Source organism: Tenrec ecaudatus, chromosome 12 (genome assembly GCF_050624435.1).
Source record: "Tenrec ecaudatus isolate mTenEca1 chromosome 12, mTenEca1.hap1, whole genome shotgun sequence".
In the NCBI taxonomy this organism is placed as follows: domain Eukaryota; kingdom Metazoa; phylum Chordata; class Mammalia; order Afrosoricida; family Tenrecidae; genus Tenrec; species Tenrec ecaudatus.
Window position 1 is genome coordinate 3,928,695 of NC_134541.1, and position 25,425 is coordinate 3,954,119.

Here is a 25,425-nt window from a genome sequence, read left to right on the forward strand (position 1 = left end):
GCCACTGGCCAGGTAGGGAGACATCCATTCTCCCTTGGAGAAGTCTCCCTTGGAGACAGGGCACAACGGAGCAGGAGGGGCATCCAGCCAGGGGCCGCACCTCCGCAGAACTGACAGGCTGGGAGAAGGAGTTCTATCCTGGCAGGGCTGTCCCTGGCTCCCCCTTTTTAAAGAGGGGGAAAGGAAGAAATGTTTATTTTACGCCTTGCTTCTGAGTGACGCCTTGGGCGAGTCCACTGCCTCGGTTTGTCCAGAACATGTGTGAGCTCAGGCGTCTGGTTCTCCCCAGACTGGCCCTGCAGGCCGGGCTCGGTGCCATGGCCCCAGGGAGTTGAGGTGGCTCGGGAATGTACTCAACCCTGGATTTCCGGCTCCCCCAGCCACTCATGGCTCCACTGTTTAGCTCCCCAGGGGAGGCCCGGATGCTGGGCTCACCCACCTGAGGCTAGGAGAGGGAGTGGGCGAGGGCCCTGAGGAGGGTGCTGGTGGAGAGTCCGAGCGAAAGAGGAGCAGCTGCTTGGCCTGGCCTGCCCCCCTCGGCCCCTCCAAGACCAGCCCAGTGGGCAGGAAGAGGGAGAAAGAGGAGGGAGGGGGCTGGCTCGAACCAGAGTCGGCCATATAGAAGGGGGCCAGTCACGGTGGGTGGCTCCCCGAGGGGCGCTGGCTAGGCCACCTGTGTGGTGTCTCCTGTGCCTGTCTCCACGCAGCCGTCCCTGAAGACGGACCGTGCGAGGCCCCTGAGCAGGCAGCCGGGATCCTTTGGGACGGTGTGTGCTTCACCTTTCTGCTGATGCAGAGACGCATCTTCCTGAGCTACTACCACCTGTACGTGGTGGCCGACCGGAAGGCCGCGGCCGCCTCCGCGCCCAGGTACCCGACTCCGGACTGAAGTGCTAGTGCCCGAGGACTGCCTTAACACCCAGAGGATCACAAGACTGCAGACATCGGAAACCTCAGACTGCCCCAGTCCCCTCTCCCCACCCCATGCCTCTCAGACCACTCCATCTCAGCCCTCCCCACAATAGAGAAAGAGTTAAGCCCCAGAGAGGTCACGTGCTTGGCATTGCTCAGCTGACCTAGAGAGAAGCATGCCAGACCCCAGCCCTTCCCTCAATGTCTGGGAGCTCCTTGGGGGTCTCTAGGCATATAGGGCCTGAGACTTGGGGTGATACTGATTTGTAAACGCAGAGGAAGGTCACCCACTTCTCACTTGGCCAACTTGGTAGGGCACTGGCCCCACGGCAGTAGGGGACCCCATTCAGCCGAGTCAGTGTGGGGAGGCCAGTTTGTGTGCAGCACCTTCAAGCCAAGGCCATGCCGGCCAGGGACAGGGCTGGGGACCCCTGTGGGCATCTCCTCTGGCCTCGGGCTTGGCCACCTTGGTCTTGCTCCTCAGCAGTCAGCCAGTCACCTCACAGCCCCAGGGGCAAAACAAAGTCTTTATGTCCTTGAGGGTCACGCCCTTCAGGGAGCAGAGGACAAGGGCTCCCTCTGAGCGGCCCTGGGACCTGCCTTGTCACCTGAAGGCTTGACACACTTTATCCCCGGACGTTCTCGCCAAGCCTGGTGGTGCCTTTTGGTGGGCAGAACCCGGGAAGAGGTGACTTGGGCTGGGAGGGTTGTTAAGTGTCCATTGCCCACACGCAGGGCGGCCGAACTGCTCCGGCAGGTGCTCAGAGATGCCTTGATGTGCTGCGAGGAAGAGGAAGGAAGGTCCCGACGGGTCGCCATGGAGCGGTAGGTTGACTTTGCTCTTGTTTCGGCCTGGAAACGAATTCCTCCCAAAGCTTTTGTCATTTGGGTAGCGCTGATTTCTCCCTCCGGTGCCGGCTTGTCCTCACCCTCCCCTTGCAGGCCCCTCTCTGCCCCCACTGCTTCTTATTTTTTACTGTCACCAAGAAGAAGAGGCTGCCGCGTGATTAGAAATGTACCAGGGTTCTGAGCATGGGCGCTAATGAGACCCACGTGGGTCAATCAGTGGTCGGAGGTGCCAAAGATTGCAGCCCGACCCCTCGAGCTTGAGGACCGAGGCCGAGCTCTTGAGCGTGATGGGAAGACGGGCTTCTCTGGAACGAGCCGGAGGCGCAGCACGCCCGGGAGCTCTCGGCAGCGCCCGCTCGGCCTTGGTCACGCCACTGTCCCCCAGACAGGCCACATGCTGTCCTGGGAATGAGCCTCCGTTCCGGCAGCCTTTTGCTTTAACCCAGTGCCCACCCCATCCTCCGATGACGTGCCAGTCGCTGATGTCTAGAGCCCTCCTCCCGTTTCAGGAGGGGCTCGGCGAAACATGAGTTTTGCTTTAACCTCGTGTTGGCTCCAACCCAGTGTGACCCTACGGGGCAGAGGTGAGCTGCCCCACGGCTCCTCCAGGCTGCGCTCTTTAGTGGAACCGAACAACAGGTACTTCTCCCACAGACAGGTATTTCTCCCATAGACAGGTACTTTTCCCATAGACAGGTACTTTTCCCATAGACAGGTACTTTTCCCACAGACAGGTACTTCTCCCACAGACAGGTACTTCTCCCACAGACAGGTACTTTTCCCACAGACAGATATTTCTCCCACAGACAGGTAATTTTCCCACAGACATATATTTCCCCCATAGACAGGTATTTTTCCCACAGACAGATATTTCTCCCATAGACAGGTAATTTTCCCATAGGGTGGCAGGTGAGTTTGAACCTTGGACCTTTCAGTTAGTAGCCAAGTGCTGAGTCACTGCTTTATAAAAGCTCCAAAAATGCATCTTTAAAAAAAACCACCAAAAAAACCCAACCCAACCCACTGCCATCAATTCCAGCTCATAGTGACTCTGTGCCACGAGTTTCTAAGGCTGCACACGCCCTACGGGGACAGACAACCTCATCTTTCTCCAGATAAGTACCCTGAGGTGGAGTCTCAGAGCTTGTGGTCCAATGCTTGCCCACAGCACCACCAGGGACCACTAGGTCTCATGGGGACCAGAATCCTTCAGCATCAAATGAGCAGTCTCAAGGGTACGACTGCTTAGGATGGGGCCAAGCTACAAAAGCGAATTGGCTAAAAGCTGTACCAGTGAGACCCCTCTGGAGAAACGTGTGTGTGTGTGTATGTGTGTGTGTGTGTGTGTGTGTGTGTCTGGAAATGGTATGTGAATGGCATGCACCACCATCATGGTTTCTCCTGGTCATGGTCAGGAGTGCTCACACGGGTCTGGGGCTGGAGAGGGCTTGGTGGGCTCAGGCAGCTGGGGAATTTAAACTTGAGCAAGCAAAGAAAAAACAAACTGGTGCATCCTCGCCTTCCCTGAGCGCGGCCTGCCTCCCCATTACCGGATCCTTCCAGACTGTCTTCATGGTCCATGGGCAAGAGGTGATACCAGTTTCTTCAACCTGGTCCACGCAAGGAGAGAGAGCCACCAGCCCCATTGAAAAGCAGCCGGTTGAGAAAGATGTTTCTCTTGTGACCGAGAAGAGAATGGAGGGTCTCTACTCTGCCACCAGGTCCTTTGGAGAAAGAAGCCGTAATCGAGAGGGAGCAGTGGGGTGCCACTGGTGTTGTTTGGGGATGTACGTTCTATCTTCCGGCAAGTGCCTGACCAGTCACAAGCTGTTTGCCGCTGCTGCGGCAGCATCCAGACCAGGGCTCTACCCACAGCCTTGGCTGCTGGCTGTGGGGGCTGGGGGTGTAAGGAGGCCCCTGGGGAGCGCTTCCTCAGCCTTGGGTTCTAGGGGGCAGGGAAGCAGGAGTCGCACAAAATGGCGGAGGGGCTTTGACCGATAGAGACAAAAATGGCTCTTTCTATGTGCCTTCCATTGCCAGGATGGAGAAAATCAAAGCAAAACAGAACAAAATTGCGGGTCTGCAGAGAGCCCGCGGGAGCCCGGGAGCCTTGGTTGATGCTAGCGAGCGCCAGCTGCCCGGGGAAGAAATGCACCAAGAGGCCTTAAAACAAGGTGAGATGCAGTGGAAGTGGGCAAGCGGTGACCTGTCCTAGCAGTCGGGAGGCAGCAGGGACACTGATTCCTCTGCCACTGTCGCTCACCCCAGAAGCCAACAAGAAAATGGAAAATGGACCCCCCCTACACCCCACACCACCCCCCTTCCTGAGCACGGGTGTCATAGAAGTGCCTTTCAGTCTGGAATATATTCCGTCTCAGTTGAAAATGCAGAACTCAGCTTGGACCCTCCCCCATTTACTGAATAAAAATAGCCTCCTCCCCCACCCCCAATCAAGAAGAGCTCTTGCTATTGGGGCCCTGGCTCTCTGGAAATCGAAGGGTTTCTTAAATGGCAATTTCTGCCCTTTCCGTTTAGAGATCTTTCCGGAAAAAATAAAATAAAATAAAATAGCTTCCCCAAAGGGCCAGGTGGCGAAAGGAGAAAGGGCTTCCATTTTTATTGTCAGAAAGGAGATAAAATATCTTTCGAAACTGGTTGCTTTTAAATTGGACTAGATTTTCTCTTTCCTTGAGTTGGGCCAGGTTGCGGAAATCAACCAACCCCCCCCCCCCCCCCCCCCGGCCATGGACCCACGGAGATGGCGGTTGCATCCAATCATGGATGCGCAGGGCATGGCAGGTGCTTAACCTTCCTAATTGGGGCCCAGGCTGTCTGAATTAGTGACGAGACTGAATTATGGTGCTTTTAAGAAAAAGAAGAAAAGATTCCATTTTAGTTCTCTCAAGTTCAAGAAGCATCGATGCTCCTTGTCTCCCCAAGCACTGCCCAGGGAAGTCTTCCTGTGGTAGCTTCTAGAAGCTAAGAAAAGAATGGTGTGTCACCTGGGGTGCTGGGCAACCTCACCTGTAGGGCCCGTGTGCCATACATTTCCAGGATGGAGAAAATGATCCACAACCTTTACATGCTACATTTGCATGAAACAATTTCCCCCAAACGAAGCATTCTGTAAAGTGATGGGGGTGCAGGGGGAGTTAATAAAGTCCAAAGGGTTTAGTCTCACTTCTTCATGGTGTGTGTGTGGGGGGGGGCACATCTTCGTCCAGCCTCCTTTCATGTGCTTTGTTTATTTTGTTCCTGATGGGTGTTGCTGAGACGACCACACAGCAGAACATACTGCCATGCCACAATCTCTACCCGTCCATGCGGCGACATTGATGGCGACCCTTGAGAGGAATGGCCTTAAGGGTCCTCTGCTTCTGTGTCCCTCCCCCCATTCACAAAGTCTCCCGGCCCTGGAAAGCTCGTCACTGTGGGCAGTCTGATCCCATATGGCTGAGTCTTAAAAGACAGTGTTCAAGGTAGACATCCAAGGCTAAACTCTTCTTTGGTTGTTAAAAAAACAACAACAAAAGATGGCAGGGTGTGATTTTGGTTTAAGGTTTCAACATTAGCTCAGGGTACTGCCTCGGGGGTTCATCCAGCCTCCATGGACCCCAAAAGGCTGGGTTCCACGAGAACTGGAATGTCCTCTTGGATCGGGATTCTTTTGTGTCCAGTAACGGTGGCCCAGCACCATCCACTTCTGGTCTCTTGGCCAAGAGGCGAGTGGTTGATCATGGAGGCCATCAGCTGCATACTCCATTCCCCCCTCCCTTTCCTGGCACTCCTGCTGCCCCTGCTGCTCCTGATGAATAGAGACTAATTGCTATAAGTTCAGCTTCTCCTTTGAACAACTGCAAGGTGGTCCAGGCCAATAAAAGCTGACGGGTTTGGGCTTGCTCTGTGTTTAGATAAACGTGGCACAATGGACAATGAAGACGAGAGGAAGTGGTGGGAACCTTGGGGGAAGCATCCTTCCAGTAAGTAGATTCTTACAGGGGTGGGATCGGCGGGGAGGGAGAGGGTGTACATGACTCAGCTTCCTGTGGCACAGACTCTGTGATGTCCAGGTGTTAGCGGCCCCCAACGTTTGGCACATTTTCTGGGGAATGGCTGCCTTGGGGCAGGGACACGGCCTCACTCTTGGGACACAAGTCCACCAAGACTCCTAGAAAGGGTCCTGGTGACGGCAGAGTCATCGGTCCCCTCCTCTACTGAGGAGGGATGTGCTGCCATTTCGACGCATGACACCTACAGGAGACTCTACGGCAATGGAAGACCCCGGGCTCAGAATTTCACGGCCAATGAGGTGGATGGATAGGAAAGGGAAGTGGAAACCCATGGGCCCTAATGCGAAATATCAATACTTGTGCATAATTTACATCTGTTAAGAAATCATTTTATTGGGGGCTCTGACAATTCTTATCACCATCCATGCATCCATCCATTATGTCAAGCACATTTGTACATATGTTGCCATCATCATTTCAAAATGTTTTCTTTATATTTGAGCCCTTGATTTCAGCTCCTCATTTTTCCTCCTCCCCAACCCTCCCTCCCTCATAAGCTCTTGATAATTTATTTAAAAAATTTCCCCTCATATCTTATACTGACTGCTGTCTCCCTTCACCTACTTGTCTGTTGTCCATCCCCCTAGGAAAGGGTTATATGTAGATCATTGTGATCAGTTCTGCCTTTCTCCCCCCTCCTTCCCCTTCCCTTCCTGGTATCTCTATTCTCATGATTGGTCCTGCGGGGTTTATCTGCCCTGGATTCCCTGCATTGCGTGCAAGCCCTTGTGTGTACCAGTGCACGTGCTCTGGTCTGGTCTGATCTGTAAGGCAGAATTGAGGTCAGAGAGCAATGTGAGCCTGTTCTGGCCCCGCTCATCGCTGCCGCGGAATGGGCCAGATGAGGAGGAAGCCACACACACCACCCGAGACGACACGTCCATAGAACATCCAGACATGTGGCCAACTGGGAGGTGTGCAGGCCAAGGGACGAGGGGTGGGCCCCGCAGGCTCATGGGTGGCCATGTTTTCCAGGGTCGCAGGAGGGTGGTTACAGCCTCTTCGAGACAGACAGTGAGGATGAAGAGGCCACTGAGGAAGCCAAGCAAGAACGGAAAGACGGTGTGCCGGAGCCCCAAACGGCCTTCCAGGTAAGCTTTCCCTGAGAGTGCTTCGGGAGCTCAGTGACACACAGGGGTGCCCACTGTAGTTTGGGTGGCGACCGGATACCTCGAAGTTCGCTAGGCCCTCAGCATCCATCGGGGGCGTGTGGTCCACCACTGGACGCCTGGGTCCACCGAAATAAACCCCGCCCATAGGATGGAGTAGAAGGGCCCTCTAGGAGTCCCAGGGCTGTACATCTGTACGGGAACGGGCAGCCCCAATTTCTCCCCGGGAGGGAGCAGCTGGTAGGTTCAAACTGCTGCCCCTCATGAGTCGGGTGGTCGCCCAACTCCTAAGCTGCTTCATCACCAGTCTCCGTCCTCAGGAGCTCAGGCTTTGCGGCACCAGAGGCCAATTTACTGGGTCTGGAAAGTTGCTGCTGACTCCAGGTGCCCCGATGTGGTACAGGAGTACAGTGACCCACTGTCTGCCTGGGTACCAGGTGGCTTGAGGTCCAAGCTGCAGCCACACTGTGTGCTGAAACCCACGAGGACTGGAACTCGGCGGGCCTGCCTCGTTTCTCCGGGCCCTCGCAGGGCACAGTCTGGCCACTGTCCCGTCCCTCGCTGTGTTAGGAAGTGTCTGCGTTTTCTTCTCTGAGAGGTTTATGCCCTCCAGAACCTTCTGGCCTCCGAGGCCCCTCTTCAGACTGACGTTTGCCAGGGCTCTGCTGTGACCTGTGGGTCTTCGGTAGCTAATTGTCAAAAGTCGATCACCAGGCAGGTGTTTCCTTCCTCGTTTGTCTTCACTGAGGGCTTCCACTGACACCTGTCCGTCAGGGGCCACCTTGCTCCCATTGCTGGAAACACCAGGGGCACGGCTTTCTGAGTCACCGTCACACACGAGCCACTGCTCATGAAGGTGCCCTGGTGGCATTGGGGGCTGGGCTGCTAACCCCAAGGTCAGCAGATCGAAACCCCTGCTTACTCCCTGAGGCTTTCTTCCTATTCTGGCAGCAATTTACGGCCTTGGGGACCCACAGGGGCAGTGCTATACCGTCCTGTAGTGTCGCTGTGAGTCTGATCTACTCGATGCAGGGAGTGGGCTCCTTGTGAGTCCCTGCCACCAGCTCACTTGAAGGAGCCTCTGCCTCAGCTTTGCACTGTGTGGATGGGGTGCCCCTCCTTTCTTCTTGTTAGCTGGGGCGCTTCTCTCCCACGTGGCATTCTAGCTGAAACTAATTAAGTAAATTGCTTGAAAAAACATTTAAGGGTGAGAAGGAATCCCATAGGCCCTCTCTCTGCTCCTTCTTTAGGGACGCCTCACTTCCAAACACCCCCCCCCACACGCACACGCACACGCACACACCTGTGACTGAGCAGGACACCTCCAAGCAGGTGCAGAAAAGCTTACCAGTGCCCTCACCTTGACACCAAGCAGGCTGCCTCTTCCAGGGATGAGGGGCCAGATCACCCCCAGACACTCCGTTTGGGGTTGCCTTGGATGCCCCCCTGTTGAGATGCAACCCGCACCCCTCTTTAAATTCACGAACCGCTGCTCAGAGTCTTCTCTCCCAAATAAACGAGCAAACCACAAAGAAAGAGAGGAGTCACAGGGAACAAATATGACATTGATTTCCCGTCTCCCCGGAGGGGTCTCATTTGCAGGGATGTTTATGATTTAAGACTCGCCAACCACAGGACCCATGGTTAGAAACGGCTCTAATTAGACAGTGTGACCTTTAAGGGAGAGAAGGCAGATCTGGGCCCGAAGATGTCCACAGCCCTGGGCGATGTGTGGCTTTCTCCCTGCAGCTGGCTTACCACGCCTGGACTAACAGCCCCAAGTCCGCATTGAGGATGAGGAGGCAGGACGAAGAGGAGGCCTGGGAGAGCCACCCAGAAGGTACTGGCAGCAGCGCAGTGGGATCTCTGTAGGGCCTTTGACCCCCAGGTGGCCTGCAGCTCTGGCTTTCCACTGGATCCACTGACAGCCCGCGGGATGGGTGGGAGGATGAGCTCGTGGGTAAGGATGGCCGTGGGGCTTGGATCCGCCCTCCTCATGACGTGGGGCGTCATGGAGGTGACCCCAGTGTGGGAACAATACGTCCTTACTGACGGGGCACTTGGTGGACTTCAGATTGGGGACGGCTTTACCTTTGAGGTGCGGCGAGGAGAGGGCAAGAGAGGGGACTGCACGCTCCGCCCAGTGTCCGGTCTTCCTTTAGCGTCGCGGGCACTGGAGCGCCGCCTGCGCTCCGGGCGCAAGAAGCAGGGGTCGGTGCAATGTCAAAGGCTCCCCTCCCTCCATAGACCTGTTTGCCCTGGTGTCAAGTACAAAGCAGGCTTGACATGAACCCCGATAGTCTGCCAGGGACAACCCAAAAAAGCACCTGCCATGGCCCAACGATGCCCCCAAGTATGTCCACAGTGTGAGCTGCTTCCAGGGGTCCATGATCCCCGAGGCCCACCCACACATTCGCCCAAGACACCCACACAGCCCGACGGGGAGGCCGTGCCACTTCAGAGCAACATGGCCATCAGACGCCTCTTTCTTCTGCTGGTGTTCCCCAGGAGGTGAGGAGCTGGCAGCCCGCGAAGCCAAGCTTCAGGCTGAAGCAGGGCACACAGATGAGCCTGGTACGTATGGCAGCCCCACCGCAGGATGGAGAATGGGGAGGGGGCGGGGGAGCGGGGGGCTGGTGTTGTCCGGCCACTCCACCCCACGGGGACCCTGTGGGACAGAACAGCCCATGGTCATGGTGTCTCCTGGCTGTTGTCCTTGTGGGGGCAGGTGGCCAGGTGCTTTCTCCATGGAGACCCCGCTGGGTTCCACCCCAGCACTTCTTTCAGTTCGCAGCCAAGTGTGAAGCTAATGCACCCTGGGCGAAGGGGAAGTGTGAATGTGGGAACCCCTCTTGCTCCAGCCCTTATGGCTGTGACATGGGCTCTGTACCCCTGGGAAGTATGGGGCTCAAGGATGGCGAGACTCCGCCATACATTCTTCGGACACGTTGTCAGGAGAGACCAGTCCCTGGGGAAAGCACATCAAGCTTGAACAATGAGGCAGGCCCTCCCAGAGAGGGGTTGACCCGGCAGCTGCAACAATCGTTCCAACACCCCCACACACCGACCATTGTGTGGCCAGTTAGCGTCACCGTCACCGGGTAACACAGCTTGTGCTCCACGACTCACCCAGATAGGCTGGCCGTTTGCAAGAAAGGCCCAGATGCCTGTGGAGCGCAGTCCTCCTGGGACACACAGGATGCCATGGGTCAGGTTCAGGCTGGCTTTCTGAGGTCCCATCCCAAGAGGAGACTCTGGTCTTGGAGGCGTTGTGTTGCTGAGTGGGGCCCCTCTAGCACATTGTTCTGTCTCCCCATAGACGGTGTGGCCCAGAGGCTCATCACGCTGGTCCAGCTCCTCTGGGTGCTGGGGAAGGTGCTGCTGGATGATGTCACCAAGGCCCTGGGGACGCTGAGTGGAGGGCACGTTGGCGTGGCAGCAGCGCTTCGGGTGGACCGCCACGCGTGGTGGCGGCGGGTCATGTTAGAGGCAAGTCTGTCCAGAGCCCTATCTCAGACACCAGCTTCTTGTCATTACGTCGTCCAACAACTCAATGACGAGGATGGGCACCCCGATGTAGGCCTGGTGTGGCTGCGCAAGGCCCACTGCCCCCCTTTCTTGGCAGGTCCAGAGCCCAGCCTGCTGACCACACGGCCCTCTGGCTGCCCTGTCCCAGCAGCAGGAGGACTCCCTGGTAGTTGTAGCTTGTGTCCTAGGGTAGAAGTCATAGTTTTGGGGTCACCCCCATCTCAGAAGCGTACCCCCTTGGGCCCTTCCCCATCTTGCCCCCACCCCCACCCCCGCTTGCTTTCCTTCCCTTGTTTTTCCTTTGGATAACGAAGACCTGAAATCTTTTTGCAGGGGAGGAAGCCCCCCACTGAGTGTATCCTGGGGTCCTGCCTGTCCCCTGAAGCAGCATCTGCTGGAAAAGGGGAGAGATGGAAGGAGTGCCCAAGCCGAGGGGCCGAGTCTCAGCAGCCACCTGGGCCTGTGGACAGCAGAGTGGCTGTAGGGTCCGGGCCAGCGCCCCCCAAAGAAACGGAGGGCTACCCTCCAACCCAAGAAGGCTCCCAACCCCCAGAGGGTCCCAGGAGAAATGGCTGCGTGGGGGAGCCTCAGTCTCTCTTAAGGTCAGACCTTTGCCCGGGTGTGGAACAGGGAGTCCGGGGCCAGGGTGGTCATTTTGGGTAATGCCCTGCAGCGACACTCTGAGTTGGAGACTGGCGAGTCGAGGTGGGAACAGATGTCATCTCCCTCCAACGGGGACTCTGACTTTGAGAGAGGTGGGAGGCAGCCTTGGGGGTGCTGGCAGCTCCTGTCTGGGGACTATGAGGGATCTCCGCTGGAGCTGCAACCTTGCCCTTGTGTCACCTAAAACAGTCACCGGAGAGCGGGGTGATCCTGTCCCCACCCCCGACACACGTGAAGGGCCTCTAGGCAAGGGGTCTGAGAAACTCAGTCTAGGGTCCAGGCCCGTCTGGACCTCAACCCCTGGAGCTTTGTGGGTGGGCCAGGCCACCAGTCCGAGCTTCTCTGTAAGACCCCAGCCTGCTTCCCCTCAGGGAGCCCCCATATCACCTTGGATGAGGCCCGCCATTCCTGAACCTGTTGGGGTTTCTCCAGGCAAGGCCACCCCTGCTCCGTTCAAGGCTGGGGTCCTGCGGCACCCCGGGCTTATGGCAGGCTCTCTCGCCTTTCAGGGCACGCGGGGACGAGGAGCTGGTGCAGTCGGACAGGTTTTACAGACAGCTGCCACGTCTGGTGAAACTGGCCTTCGCCTTCTACCAGCTGGTGGAGTCCCGGTCTGAGATGATGTGCTACTTTGTGATTGTTCTGAACCACACGTTCTCAGCTTCCATGATCTCCATGGTTCTCCCCATCCTGTCCTTCCTGTGGGCCATGCTTTCTACCCCAAGACCTTCCAAACGCTTTTGGATGGCGGCCATCTACTACACAGAGGTAGGGGCCAAGGGGTGTGTGTGTGTGTGTGTGTGTGTGTGTGTGTGTGTGTGTGTGTGTGTGTGTGTCCCCATCCTTGGCTTCTTCATATGGGTGGAGGGCTCAGAGTGGAGCCCCAGGCACAGCCTTCTGAAGTCCCAGGCTGTAGTGATAAGCCTTCCTAAACAGAGCAGAACGTGGCGCGTGCACACAGTGGGGCTTGTTGTTGTTGGGTGCTGCGGCGGGAGTCCCATTCACAGAGACTCCAGGTGACACCGGAACACTGTCCCTGGACTTTTCTTGGCTGTCTTCTTTACAGGAGAAATAGCCAGCTCCGTCTCTCAAGCCGGGGGGGCTTGAGCCAGCAAACTCTGGGTTAGCTGCTGGGCTCACTGAGGGTCCAGCCCAGAGGATGCTAGCCACGCCTGTGTCCCTGTTGGCGCCTCTTGGCCTCACCGACCACGAAGTCATTCTCTCCAGCACTCTTCCCGGGTCGGCCTCCGGCCTGGTGCCTCGGAGGCAGCCTGGGCGTGGAGCTCAGTAGAGCAGAAGTTGAGTTTCCCTCATTGGGTGGCTTCTACCCTCAAAGCATCTTGATGAACCTGTCTGATGGAGGAGTCCTGCCGTCTTCCACTCCCACAGGTTCTGGACAGGAGGGAGGGATCCCCTGGCCAGGCCTCCTCCTTCAGAATCGCTGAGCTTTCTCTAGGGAGGAGGCAGTGACCCCAGGGGCTGTCCACCAGGCAGTGTCTCAGAAGCCCTGACTATCACTGCAGGAGCTGGGGAGAAATAGTGTTACATGAGCCAAGGAACATCATTGCAGGGGATGTTTTCATCCACTGAAAGGAGTGCACTTCTGAAAATCCATACTACTGTGTGGTGGTGGTTGGTCAGTGGATTTCAAGTCATAGTCACCTTGTGTGACTGAATAGAACTGCCCACAGGATTCCCCCCGCCCCTCCACCCCCGATTGTCACATCTTTCTCCCTCAGAGCTGCTGGATGTCGTTCAATCTGATGATCTTTCGGTTAGCAACCAGGCTCATCACCAGGCGTGCCACCAGGCTTCGCCGTGTTTAAGCAGATCCTCCTAATTTAAAATGAAGCAGGCATAATTTGATTTACTCCTTGTGCCCGAGTCTGCTAAAATTGGATTCCCTGAAAAGTATTCCTGTGAATCTGACTTTCAGTTCATCCCGAAGAGTCTAGCTGGCTGCACGTTCCTCCGAGGCGCGGAGTAGTGCTACGTGAGGGGAGTCAGGTCTTAGCTCCAGATTACAGAGTCAGAGGCTAGGGCAACACGTCTGAAGACCTTGGCTAGAGTCCAGTTCTTCTGATCCCCGATTCATGAGCAGTTTTATTGGTATCAGGGCAGGAAAACACTCTTTAACTCAGATATGATCTCCCAGCCAGGTGCCCATGGCAGACATTACTAATCCACTCAGAACCTCTTCCCCATAGACCCAGTTATAGCCTGGGAATTGTTCTCAACTCCCACCGGACCCAAGTGTGTTGTCAACACGTAACCTTATCTATTCCTGGCCCCAGCCTCTGCTCCTGATACCGTCTGCAGTATATTTTTCAACGACCCACCCTGTGCTGGGAGCCGAGCTTGACGCACGGAGACCACAGACGGCTGTGTCCAGACTTCCCTGCCGACAAGTTGTGTAGTCGTGACATCCGTTGGGGTTCCTCACTGTCTAGACAGGCGTGGTTAACGTGGAGGGCTGCTAACTGCTCAGTTGGCAGTTTGAACCCACCAGCCACTCCGAAGGAGGAAGAGGGGCTTTCTGTTCCCATAGAGAGTCAGTCTCAGAAATGCACAGGGGCGGCTCTGCCCTGTCCCAGAGGGTCCCTGTAAGCCGGCATTGACTTGATGGGGGTGTGTTTGGTTAGGGATAGAGTGTAGCCTCCAGACCAGCCCTCTTGCCTTACAGTCAAGGAGACTAAGGTGGGTTTGTGGGAGCTCTGACCTGAGCCCAGTCAACTCTGAGTCACCGATTGCCAACACCACTGACACCTGCGAGCCTTCAAAGGTGCGGCGGATGCACGCCACCTCTCACCCCAGGATGGAGGCCACCTCTCCACCCCTCCACCCTCAGGTGGTGTCTGTGATAAAACCCTTGCTTGGCTTCCAGCCCAGTGGTTCGGCAGGGAGCCGCTGTCAGGAGAGAGGAGGAGGGGAGCCGCGGCTCCTGACACGGGGAAAGGCGAACCCCCACAGCGTCCGTGGGCTGTGGTGCTCACCACTTGCTGGGTTCAGCCTGGTTTGTCTCCAGCCTCTGCTGCCAGGGGCCTGACTATCGCTTGCTGGGCTTTCTCTCCCTCCGGTGCACATATCCGATGTGCTGTGTGTCTGTAGATGCTGCGGGTCACACGAGTGCGTGTGATGTGTGTGTCTACGTGTGTGTAATGTGCACATGCAGCATGTGGGTCTGCATGCTTATACACACAAGTGGGCACATGTGTGTATATTTGTAGTATGCGCATGCACACATATATGGTGTGTGCATAACATAGGTGTGTGATGGGTGCTGTATAGGTCATGTATACATGTGCTGTGTGTGGTGTGTGTGCGTGTATAGTTTATGGAGAGTATGGGTATGTGTGTCATATAGCTATGTGTGTGCTATGTGCATACACATACAATATGGGCATGTTTGCCATGTGCATGTGTATAGACATGTGTTCATGAATACTGTGCATGTGTATGTGAGCACTATGAGTCATGTGAAAAGGTGTGTGCATGTGTGCACATATGTGCACGTGGGTAACATGAGTGTGATGTGTGTATGCCTCTGTGTTGCATGTGCAGTGCATGTGTAACGAGTGTGTGATATGTGTGCATATGTTGTGTGTACTGTGTGTGCGCATGTTGTGCATGTGTATTACATGTGTGTACACGTGCTGTGTGCGCGCATATGTGCAGTCTGTACGCATGTGTGTGTGTACGATGAGTGTGTTGTGTGTGTGTGTGATGTGTGTGAGCCCTGGTGGCGTAGTGGCTCCCCATTGGGCTGTGCCCTGCAGAGTCAGCAGTTGGAAGCCACCAGCCACTCCGTGGGAGAAGGACAAGGTCTTGCTCTCGCGGAAAGCGCTGCAGTGTCGGAGACCACAGGGCAGCTCTCCCCGTCCTGGAGGGTGGCTAGGAGCCGCATCAACTCAGGGGTGGTGGGTTTGAGTTTGGGCAATGTATGTGTGTATGTTGAGGTGCAGTGTGTGTGTGTAGAGTGTAGATGCATGCGTACCTGTGTGGCAGTGCCCTGCGTATGTGCGTGTCCTCTCATAACCTCTGCAGTGACTGTGGCCCTCTCTTCCTTCTCGAGGCGACCGTCCTAGTGAAATACATGTCACAGTTTGGCTTCTTTCCCTGGACCACAAAGCGCTACGCTGGCATCAATGGGGAGAAGCCGTTCTCTCTGCCCAACCTCATCGGGGTCGAGAAGAAGGACCATTTTGCCCTCTGTGACCTGCTGCAGCTGGGCATACTGTTCTTCCACCGCTCCACCCTGAAGGTACGGCGCCCCCAGGACCGGGGTGACCTAGCCCAGGAGGGCTGGGGGTGGGGATGTCTCTATGCCCCACCACTGTCCCGGCTCCTGGCGCCTGGTGATTTCTAATGGAAGCAAGAGGGTGGCTGACTGTGGCCAGAGAAACTGGTTCCCTTCTACAGATGAGAAAATTGAGGCTTCCCCTGTGGAAGCCTGGTTGCATGTACACTGGTCCCAAAAAAGACGGAATAAGGACCCAGTTGCAGTCCCTGAGGGTCCTCCATGGTCCCTCACCCTGTCCTATTCTCCAGAGGGTTCTAGGCCAGAGTGCACAGTGGGGGGCTGAGTGGTGGATTAGGGTGAACCACCCACCTCACCTTTCCCCTGGCCCCCCACCAGGACTTGGGGCTGTGGGACCAGCCACCGTCTGGCCAGGCTCCTGGCACGGAGAGGGCCAGCAGGACGCAGAGGAGGACAGCCAGCCCGGAGGTGCGCGGTGGCGTAAAGAGACCGGCCAAGCTAGAGGTCCACTCACATCAGCTGCCCTTGCCCCAGCCAGACCACCGCTGGGCCTTCTGCAGCAGGCTGTGCAGAGAGGCAGGCAGAGGTAGGCTGCACCCCCTTGCCCTGAAGGACGCCTGGCGCCTAAGGCTCGCTTCTGAGTCTGGGAAAGTGCAAGCCACTGGGGTCTCCCACTCCCTGGGGCTGGCCATTGTTTCCTGGCCCACATCACATTTCCTCCTTACCCCAGTTCCCAGGCCACCCTGCCCACTCCCCCCACCCCTTCAGACCTTCCTTTCTCCAGCCGGGGGTCCCAAACCAGCCCTCTTGGTCCAGGGGAGGGGCCCGAGCCAGCCTCCAGTATAGCCCAGACATTGGTGGAACCCTGTGGCTCCCTCCCTCCCAGTCTGGGGGTCTGTTCTGGGAATCAGCTTGGAGAGTGAGGTGGGGGGCAGGTGGCCCTCCGCTAAAATAACTTCTGGAAGAAAATGTCAAAGGGAGGGGCTGTGGCATTGTCTCGCCAGGGGGTCCCCAAGACCCAGGATTCAGGAAGAGATGGAGCCTAATCAGGAAATTCCCATTCGGCCAAAAGCAACTGAGCGAAAGGATGCTGAAGAAACAGCTGAAGAAAGGCAGGAAACTGGTCATTAAAAGGTAATTACGGGACCTTGTTTAGGAGCAGGGGAGAGGGGAGCCCAGGAAGAGCCTGCTGAGGTAGGACCCTTCCTCTTTCCTAGCAGGGAACATGATTGTGCAGGTCTGCACGCACTGTGTGGGCCATCCATCCCTGGGAGGGACGACCCCAGACTGGGCTGAAGGAGGCGCACCCACCTGAGGGTCAGGCCCTAGACCTAGGCCTGCTACTGACAAGAGGAGAATTGTCTTGTCTAGACGTTTGTCAGTTTGGACTTCTGTCTCTGAAGCTCTTGTTTATTTGTCCAATCAACCATCCACCTACCCATCTTATATCTACTCAACTGATTTTCCCCGCTTCCTTCTTCGGCTTGTCTGCCGGCCATCACAGAGTCAACTCCTCTTCCACTGCCCGCCTGCTCATCTCCGCATTCTTTCTAATATCTCTCCCTTTCCCTACTATCCATCCATCCATCCACTCACCCACCCATTCACTGCCGTCTGTCCATCATTCACTCATCCATCCCTCTCCTGACCCAATCACTCTTTCACTTGCCCATCCACCTATTTGTCCACTCACCTATCTTTCTATCCCTTCTATCATCTCTCCCTCCCACTGTCCATCCATCCATCCATCCACCCATCCATCCTCATCTCATCCATCCATCTATCCTCATCTTCCTGTCTATCCATCCATCCTCATATTCCTGTCTATTCATCCATCCATCCATCCATCCTCATCTTCCTGTCCATCCATCCATCCATCCTCATCTTCCTGTCTATCCATCCATCCATCCATCCACCGATCCATCTCTTGATCCAGTTACCCTTTCATTTGCCTATCGACTCAGCTAACCATTTCCTTCACTCGCCATCCATACGCATTCATCTACCCACCCATCTCTTGATTTAACTGTCCTTCCACTTGTCCACCCATTCATTCATCCACCCATTAATCTATCTTAAGCACCACCCATCCATCAATCCACTTACCTATCCTTCCATTCATCCACCCACCCACCCATACACTAACCACTCACACAGCCCTCCGCCTCCATGCACATCCATCTGTGCTCCCACCTCTCTACCTGACATTCACTTGCTCACCGGTGAGATTCCCTCTATATTGCAGACACTCAGGCAGGTACACCTTCCTTTATCATGCCCAGCGCTGGGCCACATGGACCTCAACACTGTCCTCTCACAGCCACCCCTTGCCGCAGTCAGGTCGGGGCTCACCACTCCCATCTTGGTGGTGAGGAGTCTGAGATTGGGCATAGAGTGACTTGCTTAGTATCCAACCACAGGGCTTGAGCCTGGTCCTCTTTCCACCACACCAATCTCTTTTGCAGGCTGCCTCTGACTGGCTATCAGGTGAGACCCTGGAGAGTTTATGGTGGGCTTAGAGTTCTAAGGTGTGGCCACGGGGAAGGGGAAAATTCAGGTATGAGAGACAGAGGGGTGGTCTTCCCTTGGACATTGGTTCCCTCTGTATTTTAGAGTTTGGGAGGGATGAACATGTATGTTGTCTTCAGCTTCCCCATCTGTTACAGCCATCACCTTTTTCTAGAAGCTTCTATGGGAACTACGGGGGAGATAACTGATGGCCCCCTTGGGAAGACTGGCCTATAGCATCCCCATCTCCCCCACAGGACCCTCCAGGTTTATCACCCTATCCGCCAGTTCTTCCACAGCCTCACCCACCCCGAGGCCAGCCCGGTGTGCGATGCATATGCCCTCACGTTCTTGGTAGAGGTGCTCAACTCTGTCGTCGTCCTCTTTGGGTACTGGGCTTTTGGGGTAAGTAAGGCCCTCAGCCCGCCAGCTCTGCCCAGACTGCGGAGCTCAGCACCTTCACTTTCCTGGGAATGATTGCCCAGAGCGCCTTGGCTTCGTGGACCTGCGATGTCCCTGTTGTTGGGGGTGGCAGTGGCCATCAGTTATCCTTAATAACCAGGCAGTCGACAGGGTAGGATTGGCCTCCGCTTTCTTAATAGCAGAGAGTGGTCTCTCTCCCTCTCTCTCCCCAGAATAGCAGTCGCACTGATCCCATTACCGAAATGGCTCTTGCCTCCATGCTCGTCCAAGTGGGCTGGGCAGTTGTTTCATTGCTTCTGAGAAAAGCTCCTACTAATTAAGGTGAAAGCTGGGTACAAATGGGGCCGGGGCCATGCCACAATGGACAAGTCCTTCAGCAAGCCCAGCGTGGCCCCTCCAGGGTCCTCTCCGCCAGGGCTTCCAGCCTCCTCAGAGAGTCTGTCCAGGGCCTGAGTGTGAGCCACCCAGGCGGGACTCGGAGGAGGGGTGTGCTCTCATCCCAGCAGCCCCCAGCGCCCTGGGGGGAGGTGGGTGGGCACCGTGGGAGCGGGTCTCTGCCAGAAGGGGGTCCTGTTCCGTGTCTGGGTGCCTGAGATGCACAGGAGTGCTGGCCGTCCTCCAGGGCGCCTGTCCACATCGGGCGGACCCAGCCACGGTCCCCGGAGGGTGTCTGTGCACAGGACCAAGGCCCAGCCAGGGGCCTGGAGGGTGAGGGAATGGCTGCTTTGGTTGGGGAAGGAGAAGGAGGGGTAGCTGTGAGGTCTTCAAGGGCAAGGCAGAGGGGTCAGGGCCAGCCATGGATCCTCCACAGTTGGGGGAGACACGGGTGGCCCCGGGTGTAGGGGCACCAACGGTGAGGTCTGAGGGAGGGGAAAGCTTGGTGCCCAGGCTCAAGCTGGGGTGCAAAAGGGCCCTCAAGGAGAAGGATAGAGTCCCTGGTGTGCTTAAGGAGCCGGAGCCTGGTTGTGGAAGCCCCCTGTGCTCCATACCACTCTAAGGACCCCTCCCTAAGACGTGCATGCCTCTGGCCCTGCAGAAGTATGGGACCGCCGACCTGGCAGAGTCGCTGGCCGAGGACAAGGTGCCTGAGGCCTTCCTGGTGATGGCGCTCACCCAGTTCGGCACGATGGTAGTGGACCGCGCCCTCTACCTGCGCAAGAGCTTGTACGGGAAGTGTGTGTTCCAGTTGGTTCTGGTCCTGGGCACCCATTTCTGGCTCTTCTTCATCCTGCCTGGAGTCACTGAGAGGTAGCCTCGCCTCCTTGCCACCCCTCCTTCTCCCCCCCCCAGTCCCCCAAAGAAAGAAAGGGAGAGTGACGACCCCCAAGGGCTCTGTGAAACAGCCTGGAGCAGGGGTGGAAGGGACAGGGTTCCCTCAGGAGGACCGTCCTCACTAGGCCCAGACTCAACACCAAAACTCATTGCCCCCCTGAGTTGATGCAGAGGTGTGTCACCTCCGCTCTGGACAGAATGGAACTGCCCCTCTGGGCTTCCCCATCGGAGATCTTTGTGGGAACAGAAGACCCCCTTTGTCCCTCCCTACAGAAAGACGCGGGCCTGCTGGGAAAGGGGCTAGATGTCCAGAGCCTGGGACCCTGACAGCAGCAGGAACCTAGCCCCCCCAAACTTCTCTGTAAGAAGGAAGGTCTGTAGCTGCCGCTGGGCCTGCTTCTCGAGCCCCCCCCTCCCCCAGAAGTGGATGCAGCCCCACTCTGAAGAGCTGGTGACTACTTGGCCCCACCAGGAAGGTGGAAGGATTATCTCCCTGGGACAGATGGACGGACAGACGGAGGACGTCAGCAGTCAGGCGGCAGAGGGCTGGAGAGGGTCAAGGTTTTAGTACCTGCTTAGCAGCGCCAGCGCCAGTTCCTTTGTCCAAGCTTAATGACGGCTGATAAAAGGCTCCCTATTCAGGAAGGCCGAAGGGGCCCAGGCATCCCCAGAGGCCCCCCGCAAGTTTGGAAAAAGGTGTTTTTCTGAACCTTTCTCCCTCCACTTCCATTATCCTTGACATAACAGCCCTCCCTTCCACCTGGGCTTTGAGGAGCCCCATGGGTGGCCCGCTGGGAGGGGGACTGGGGCGGGAGGGGGGCATGGAGGCTGTCAGCGTCAGGACCACTGGCTTTTTTGTGGGCAGGAGGTTCAACCTCAACTGCGTGGCTCAGATCTGGTACCTGGTGAAGTGCGTCTACTTCGGCCTGTCTGCCTACCAGATCAAGTGCGGCTACCCCAGCCACATCCTCGGTAACTTCCTCACCAGGAACTTCAACTTGCTCAACTTCGTCCTCTTCAAAGGGTCAGTGAAGAGCAGGGCCCAGCTGTGGCAGGCTGGGGCCCACCCCCGGCCAGGGCCACTCGTCTGGGGCCAGGACGTGGCCTCTACCATGAGTCCTCCGACAGGGCTGAGGCCCTCCCACCCGGGGTCCCACTAGCTGAGGGTGAGGGACAGGCTGACGATGGCCAGCCTCTCTAGGCTCAACTTTATGGAACTGAAGTACCCTTGTGCTGTCCCTGGGTTGAGGACAGGTGTGTCCCACGGGGCAGAGTGGCCCTGTCCAGGTGAGTTAGCGCCCCGGAGGCTGAGACAAAGCCGCGTTCTGAGGGGTGGGTGAGGGGCAGAATAGACTCTCCCCATTGGTTAAAAGCCCAACCGCAGTGCGTGCTTTGTCCAAGGGACCTGTGGCTTGCCCTGGCCCAAGTCTCTCTCTTCACATCGCATTGCCCCCCCAAGCCCCCCCCCTCTCAGCCATGTGGTCAGCACTCTCCAACCACTTGGCCTGGGGCCTGCCATCTTGGGAATGGCTTGGCCACCCCCCACCCCTTTCCCTGGCCCCCCAGTGTGAAGTGTCCTGTCGCCGCCTGCTCACTGTCTGTACAGCACGTCCCTCCCGCCCTCTGAATATGTCACCTTATTTAATGGTCGTGTGTCCCACGCAAAGGTTCCACCCCTCTGGTTTCTCCCCATGTCTTTTTATTCCACGAGGGCTGATGAGGATGGGGAATCCATAGGTGGTTAGGGCTGTTGGGAGGGAGAGTGGACTGCATCAGATGACGGGATGGGTGGGGGGTGGGAATAGGGGGTGGAGGGGCCGGTGGGGGCAGTAGTTGGGGGAATGGTGGTGAGGGTGTGATTGGGGCGGAAGGGGTGAGATCATGAGTGGGTGCAGACGGTGGGCTGGTTGCGGACATCAGATGGCGGGAGTGGTTGGGGTGATGGGACCAGTGGGGTGGTTGGGGTCAAGGGGTGGGTGGCGAGAGATCTCGATGGTAGGGCGGTGGGGGTCCCTCAAGTCGCTGGTGCAGGTGCTGTGGTGAGAGCATGGTGTCGCTGGGAATGGAAGAGGCGGCTGGGGCGGTTGGGGTGGAAGGGGTTGGGGGTAGATGGAGGGTACAGACTGTGGGTTGACTGGACACTCGGGGAGAAAGGGCTGGGTGAGCTGTGCCCCAGGATGGGTGGTGGGAGGACCACACTCTGGCCAGACCTGTGCCTGGAGCTCCTGGGGCTCCTCTCGGTACCCAGGTTCCGCTCGGTACCCTTCCTCCTGGAACTTCGGGCTGTCATCGACTGGATGTGGACCGACACGGCTCTCAGCCTGTCCAACTGGATCTGCCTGGAGGACCTCTACGCCGACATCTTCATCCTGAAGTGCTGGCGGGAGTCCGAGAAGGTGGGCCTGCACTGGCACCGAGGGGCCCCTTGTCTTATCTCCAACCCCATCCCCCCGGAGCAGCTGCTTGCTTGCCCTGTGAGGTCAGCCAGGTGCTTGCCTGACAGCTTGGCCTCTGCTTTGAGAAGTTTACCTTCAACTCCTCTGTCCATGGCAGCTGCCATCTGTTGTTTCAGACCAGGTGCTCCTAAACCCCCCTACCCATCACCCCAGGAGTCTGCAAACCCACCTGGCAAAGCAGGAAGCATTTCATCTTTATCTGACAGAGGAGGAAGCAGAAACAGGGCAGTGATGTGGACTCAGCTTGGAATCTGACGCCCCTGACTCCGGGGGCACGTTCAGAATCCACCCCCTTCAGCAAACAGTGACACGTCCCCCTTTCCCTAACATCTAAGGGCCATTCACCACCGCTCCCCCTTTGAGCCCATGTCTGTGTGGCTGCAGAGTCTGACCCTCACATGCCCGCTCCTCTTCCACAGAAGTACCCCGAGCCCCCCGGGCAGAAGAAGAAGAAGGTGGTGAAGTACAGCGTAGGGGGTGTCATCATGCTTGCTCTCATTTCCCTCATGTGGTTTCCCCTGGTCTTCATGTCCCTGTTGAAGACGGTGGGCGGCGTGACCAACCAGCCCCTGGACGTGTCTGTCAAGATCGCCATCAATGGCTATGAGGTAGCTGGAGTGGACGATGACCGAGTGTGACTCGGTGGTCGACGCGGTGGGGGTGCTTGTGCCCACTTGTCAGCGGCAAACCTAGACATGGGTGCAAGCAGAGACCAGACAGCCTCTGTGCCTTTGCTCTGGCTGTTCCTTCTCTTCCACGTGCCCTCACCCCTCGGGTTTCAGAGCCCATCTCAGGCCATCTGAGGGGTGTTACGCTGAAGCTCCTTGCCCCAGAGAGCCCAGAAGCCCCCTGGGGCCCTCCACTTCCCCTTCAGCAGGGGCCCAGCTTTCTGAAGCTCACGTCCCCCTCCTGCTGTGCCCCCAGACCCTGTTCTCGATGAGTTCTCAGCAGCAGAACCTGGTCCCCTTCTCGGACACAGCGTATGACCAGCTGACCCAGCAATACGCTCTCCACCCGGTAAGTGCATCCCAGACTCAGAGAAGCCACCACACATCCTTTCCTGCCGGGTCCTCGCCTCCCCTGTGTTCTCCCTGGTGTGATCACCCTACGGTTTAGAATGACAGGGGAAAAACGAGGTCCCCTCACTGGTGCCAAGGTTGAAGGATGGGCCCAGGCAGAGGGATTCAGGTGTGGCTCCTCCTCCCGTCTGCCCCCAGCCGGCCATGCAGTTCCTGGTGAACTACAGACCTGAGGACATCACTCTCGCCAAGATCAAAAGTCATGCCAGCCTGCTGTGGGGCATCAGCCCAGCCAACCGGGCAGCTATGGTCAAGGAACTCGCTAACGCCACCTCTATATACATCACTGTCTTCTGGACCGTTCAGAGGTAATTGGGCACATGCAGATCCCGGTGTCCAGCTGGGGCACCACGGTCAAACGCCAGGAAGTTTGAAGTCCATGTCCCAGAATGGTCATCAAGGCTGCCCTTGAAGGTGTTGCTTGCTTTCTCCCCCTCCTCCCCTCCCATTCGTGTCCTCTCCCTTCTGGCACTCCTCTTATCTCCCCGCCCCCACCCCTGCCCTTGTCTATGTCGGTGTCTGGTCTGTGTCGGCAGTATGCTTGGTAAAATAAAGAAAAATACCCTCACCGCGATGGGTAGGCACAGTGTCGGCAACAGTGACCCAAATATGACCATGACGGCGAGGGTGGTAGGGGGCCGGCACTGCCGTGCTCCGTCGTTCATAAGGTTGCCCTGCGTCAGGACTGGCCCCTCGCAACAAGCTGTTGGTCAAGAATCTTGCTGGGGTCTGGGGTAGCAAAGTACTTGCCAGGACTTGAACAATGTATTAGGTTTATAAAAAAAAAAATCAGATTTTGCCTCTGTTAATTTTATCTATTGCTTGTTCTTTATTCATTGATTTCTGCTTTCCTACCTCTTTAAAGTGGCAACTTATTAATTTTTCATTTCCCCTCTTTTCCAATATAGTCTGAGGTTTATAAATGTCTCTCTAAATTGCATCTCAAAAATGTAGGCATGACGAATTTTCACTCTAATTTAGTTTCAAGTATCTTAATCCTCTCTTTTATTTCATTTCTCTGCCCCCACCCCTCACGTGTTACGCAGACCTGCGTTGGTTAATTTCCCAATATTTGGGAGGTTTCCTAGATATCTTTTAAGATTGCTTTCTAATTTAATTTTATTGTGTTCATTAAAAAAAACAAAGCCCGTGTGTTTTCAGTATTTTGAAATGTATTGAAAAGTGTATTAGCCAATATGTGGTCGACCTTAATACCTACGCCATGGGTGCTCAAAGCAGGGGGCTTCTTTCTCTGCTGAGGGTAGCGTGGTACGTGTGTTCGTGAAGCGAGTTGGTCCAAGTTGTATAATTTGAAGGAGTCCCAGTGGGTGATTTGACCGTTAAGCACTCAGCTTCTGACCCAGAGTCAGTGCTTCGAACCCACCAGCTGCTCAGCAGGACTGAGATGTGGCCCTCTGCTGCGGCCCGCGCGGCCCTGGTGTCAGGCCATCGCACCGAGGGTCATGCGCGTGTTCCCTGGCCTTTTCTTGTGCCAAAGACGATGTCCTTTCTAGTGATTGGTCTTCCCTCCTGACATGCCCAAGGAGAGCAAGACAAAGCCTTTCTAGCCTTGCTTCCGTGGAGCATCCTGGTCCCGCTTCTCCCGAGCCCACTTCCTCTGTTCTCCAGGCGGTCCGCGGTCCCGTCGATCCTCGTGGACAGCAGCGCCACTGGACCGCGCATCACTCCTTCTGTCTTCCTTTCCCTACGCCCAGCTTGGAGAGGGTGGTCAAGACCATGGCTCGGGTCAAGTGGCCTTGAGTGATCCAGAATCTGCGTTTTAAAACTTCAACTTAGAGTTCATTTGCGGTGGCTTTTCTCCGTGTGGGAGGTTACTTTCGGGGATCGTTTTAGCTGCCCTTTATTCCTGCCTTTCGGTGCACCTGCTGTTCTTTCTTTTCAGCCAGAAGAGCCTCTAACAGATCGCCGACGACGTACCTGCTGGTGATTGTCCTCTTTGATTGCAATATGCCTTTTATCTGCCTGCTTGCAAGACGTTCCTACCTGGGTTTCAGCACACAATTATCATTTTCCCAGGCATATTTTTCTTTACACTTGTGAAACTTTTCAAAGCGTATTAGTTTTCCATTCCATGACTTCTACGTGTTTTGTTCCATGAGATTGCAAGACCCCAATAGGACAGTGCTCATCCCTCTTTCTCTCTGAGCCCCCACCCCACCCCTGTTTCCATCTGTTCCCCGCGGCCCTTTCCTGCCTCCGAGCTCTGTTTGGGGAAAGTGCTGCTCCTTGGTTTGTGAGGTTGGTTGTACAGTGGAGTTTGTTTCTCGCAGGTGTTAA

At 56.3% G+C, this 25,425-nt stretch overlaps 1 protein-coding gene across 1 annotated transcript in view; it reads left to right on the plus strand.

Annotated features, from left to right (window-relative positions):
* LOC142422281 (piezo-type mechanosensitive ion channel component 2-like) overlaps positions 1–25,425 on the plus strand; it is a 151,622-nt gene that overhangs the window by 104,623 nt on the left and 21,574 nt on the right. Inside the window, exons 30-47 of the mRNA XM_075527687.1 lie at positions 708–870; positions 1,648–1,737; positions 3,802–3,935; positions 6,807–6,922; positions 8,690–8,780; positions 9,449–9,514; positions 10,260–10,422; positions 11,641–11,899; positions 15,204–15,392; positions 15,768–15,857; positions 16,462–16,523; positions 18,155–18,302; positions 19,357–19,568; positions 20,458–20,616; positions 21,841–21,988; positions 22,468–22,656; positions 22,973–23,065; positions 23,266–23,435. Coding sequence (XP_075383802.1) covers positions 708–870; positions 1,648–1,737; positions 3,802–3,935; positions 6,807–6,922; positions 8,690–8,780; positions 9,449–9,514; positions 10,260–10,422; positions 11,641–11,899; positions 15,204–15,392; positions 15,768–15,857; positions 16,462–16,523; positions 18,155–18,302; positions 19,357–19,568; positions 20,458–20,616; positions 21,841–21,988; positions 22,468–22,656; positions 22,973–23,065; positions 23,266–23,435 — 2,542 coding nt within the window. The remainder of the gene's footprint in view (positions 1–707; positions 871–1,647; positions 1,738–3,801; positions 3,936–6,806; positions 6,923–8,689; positions 8,781–9,448; positions 9,515–10,259; positions 10,423–11,640; positions 11,900–15,203; positions 15,393–15,767; positions 15,858–16,461; positions 16,524–18,154; positions 18,303–19,356; positions 19,569–20,457; positions 20,617–21,840; positions 21,989–22,467; positions 22,657–22,972; positions 23,066–23,265; positions 23,436–25,425) is intronic.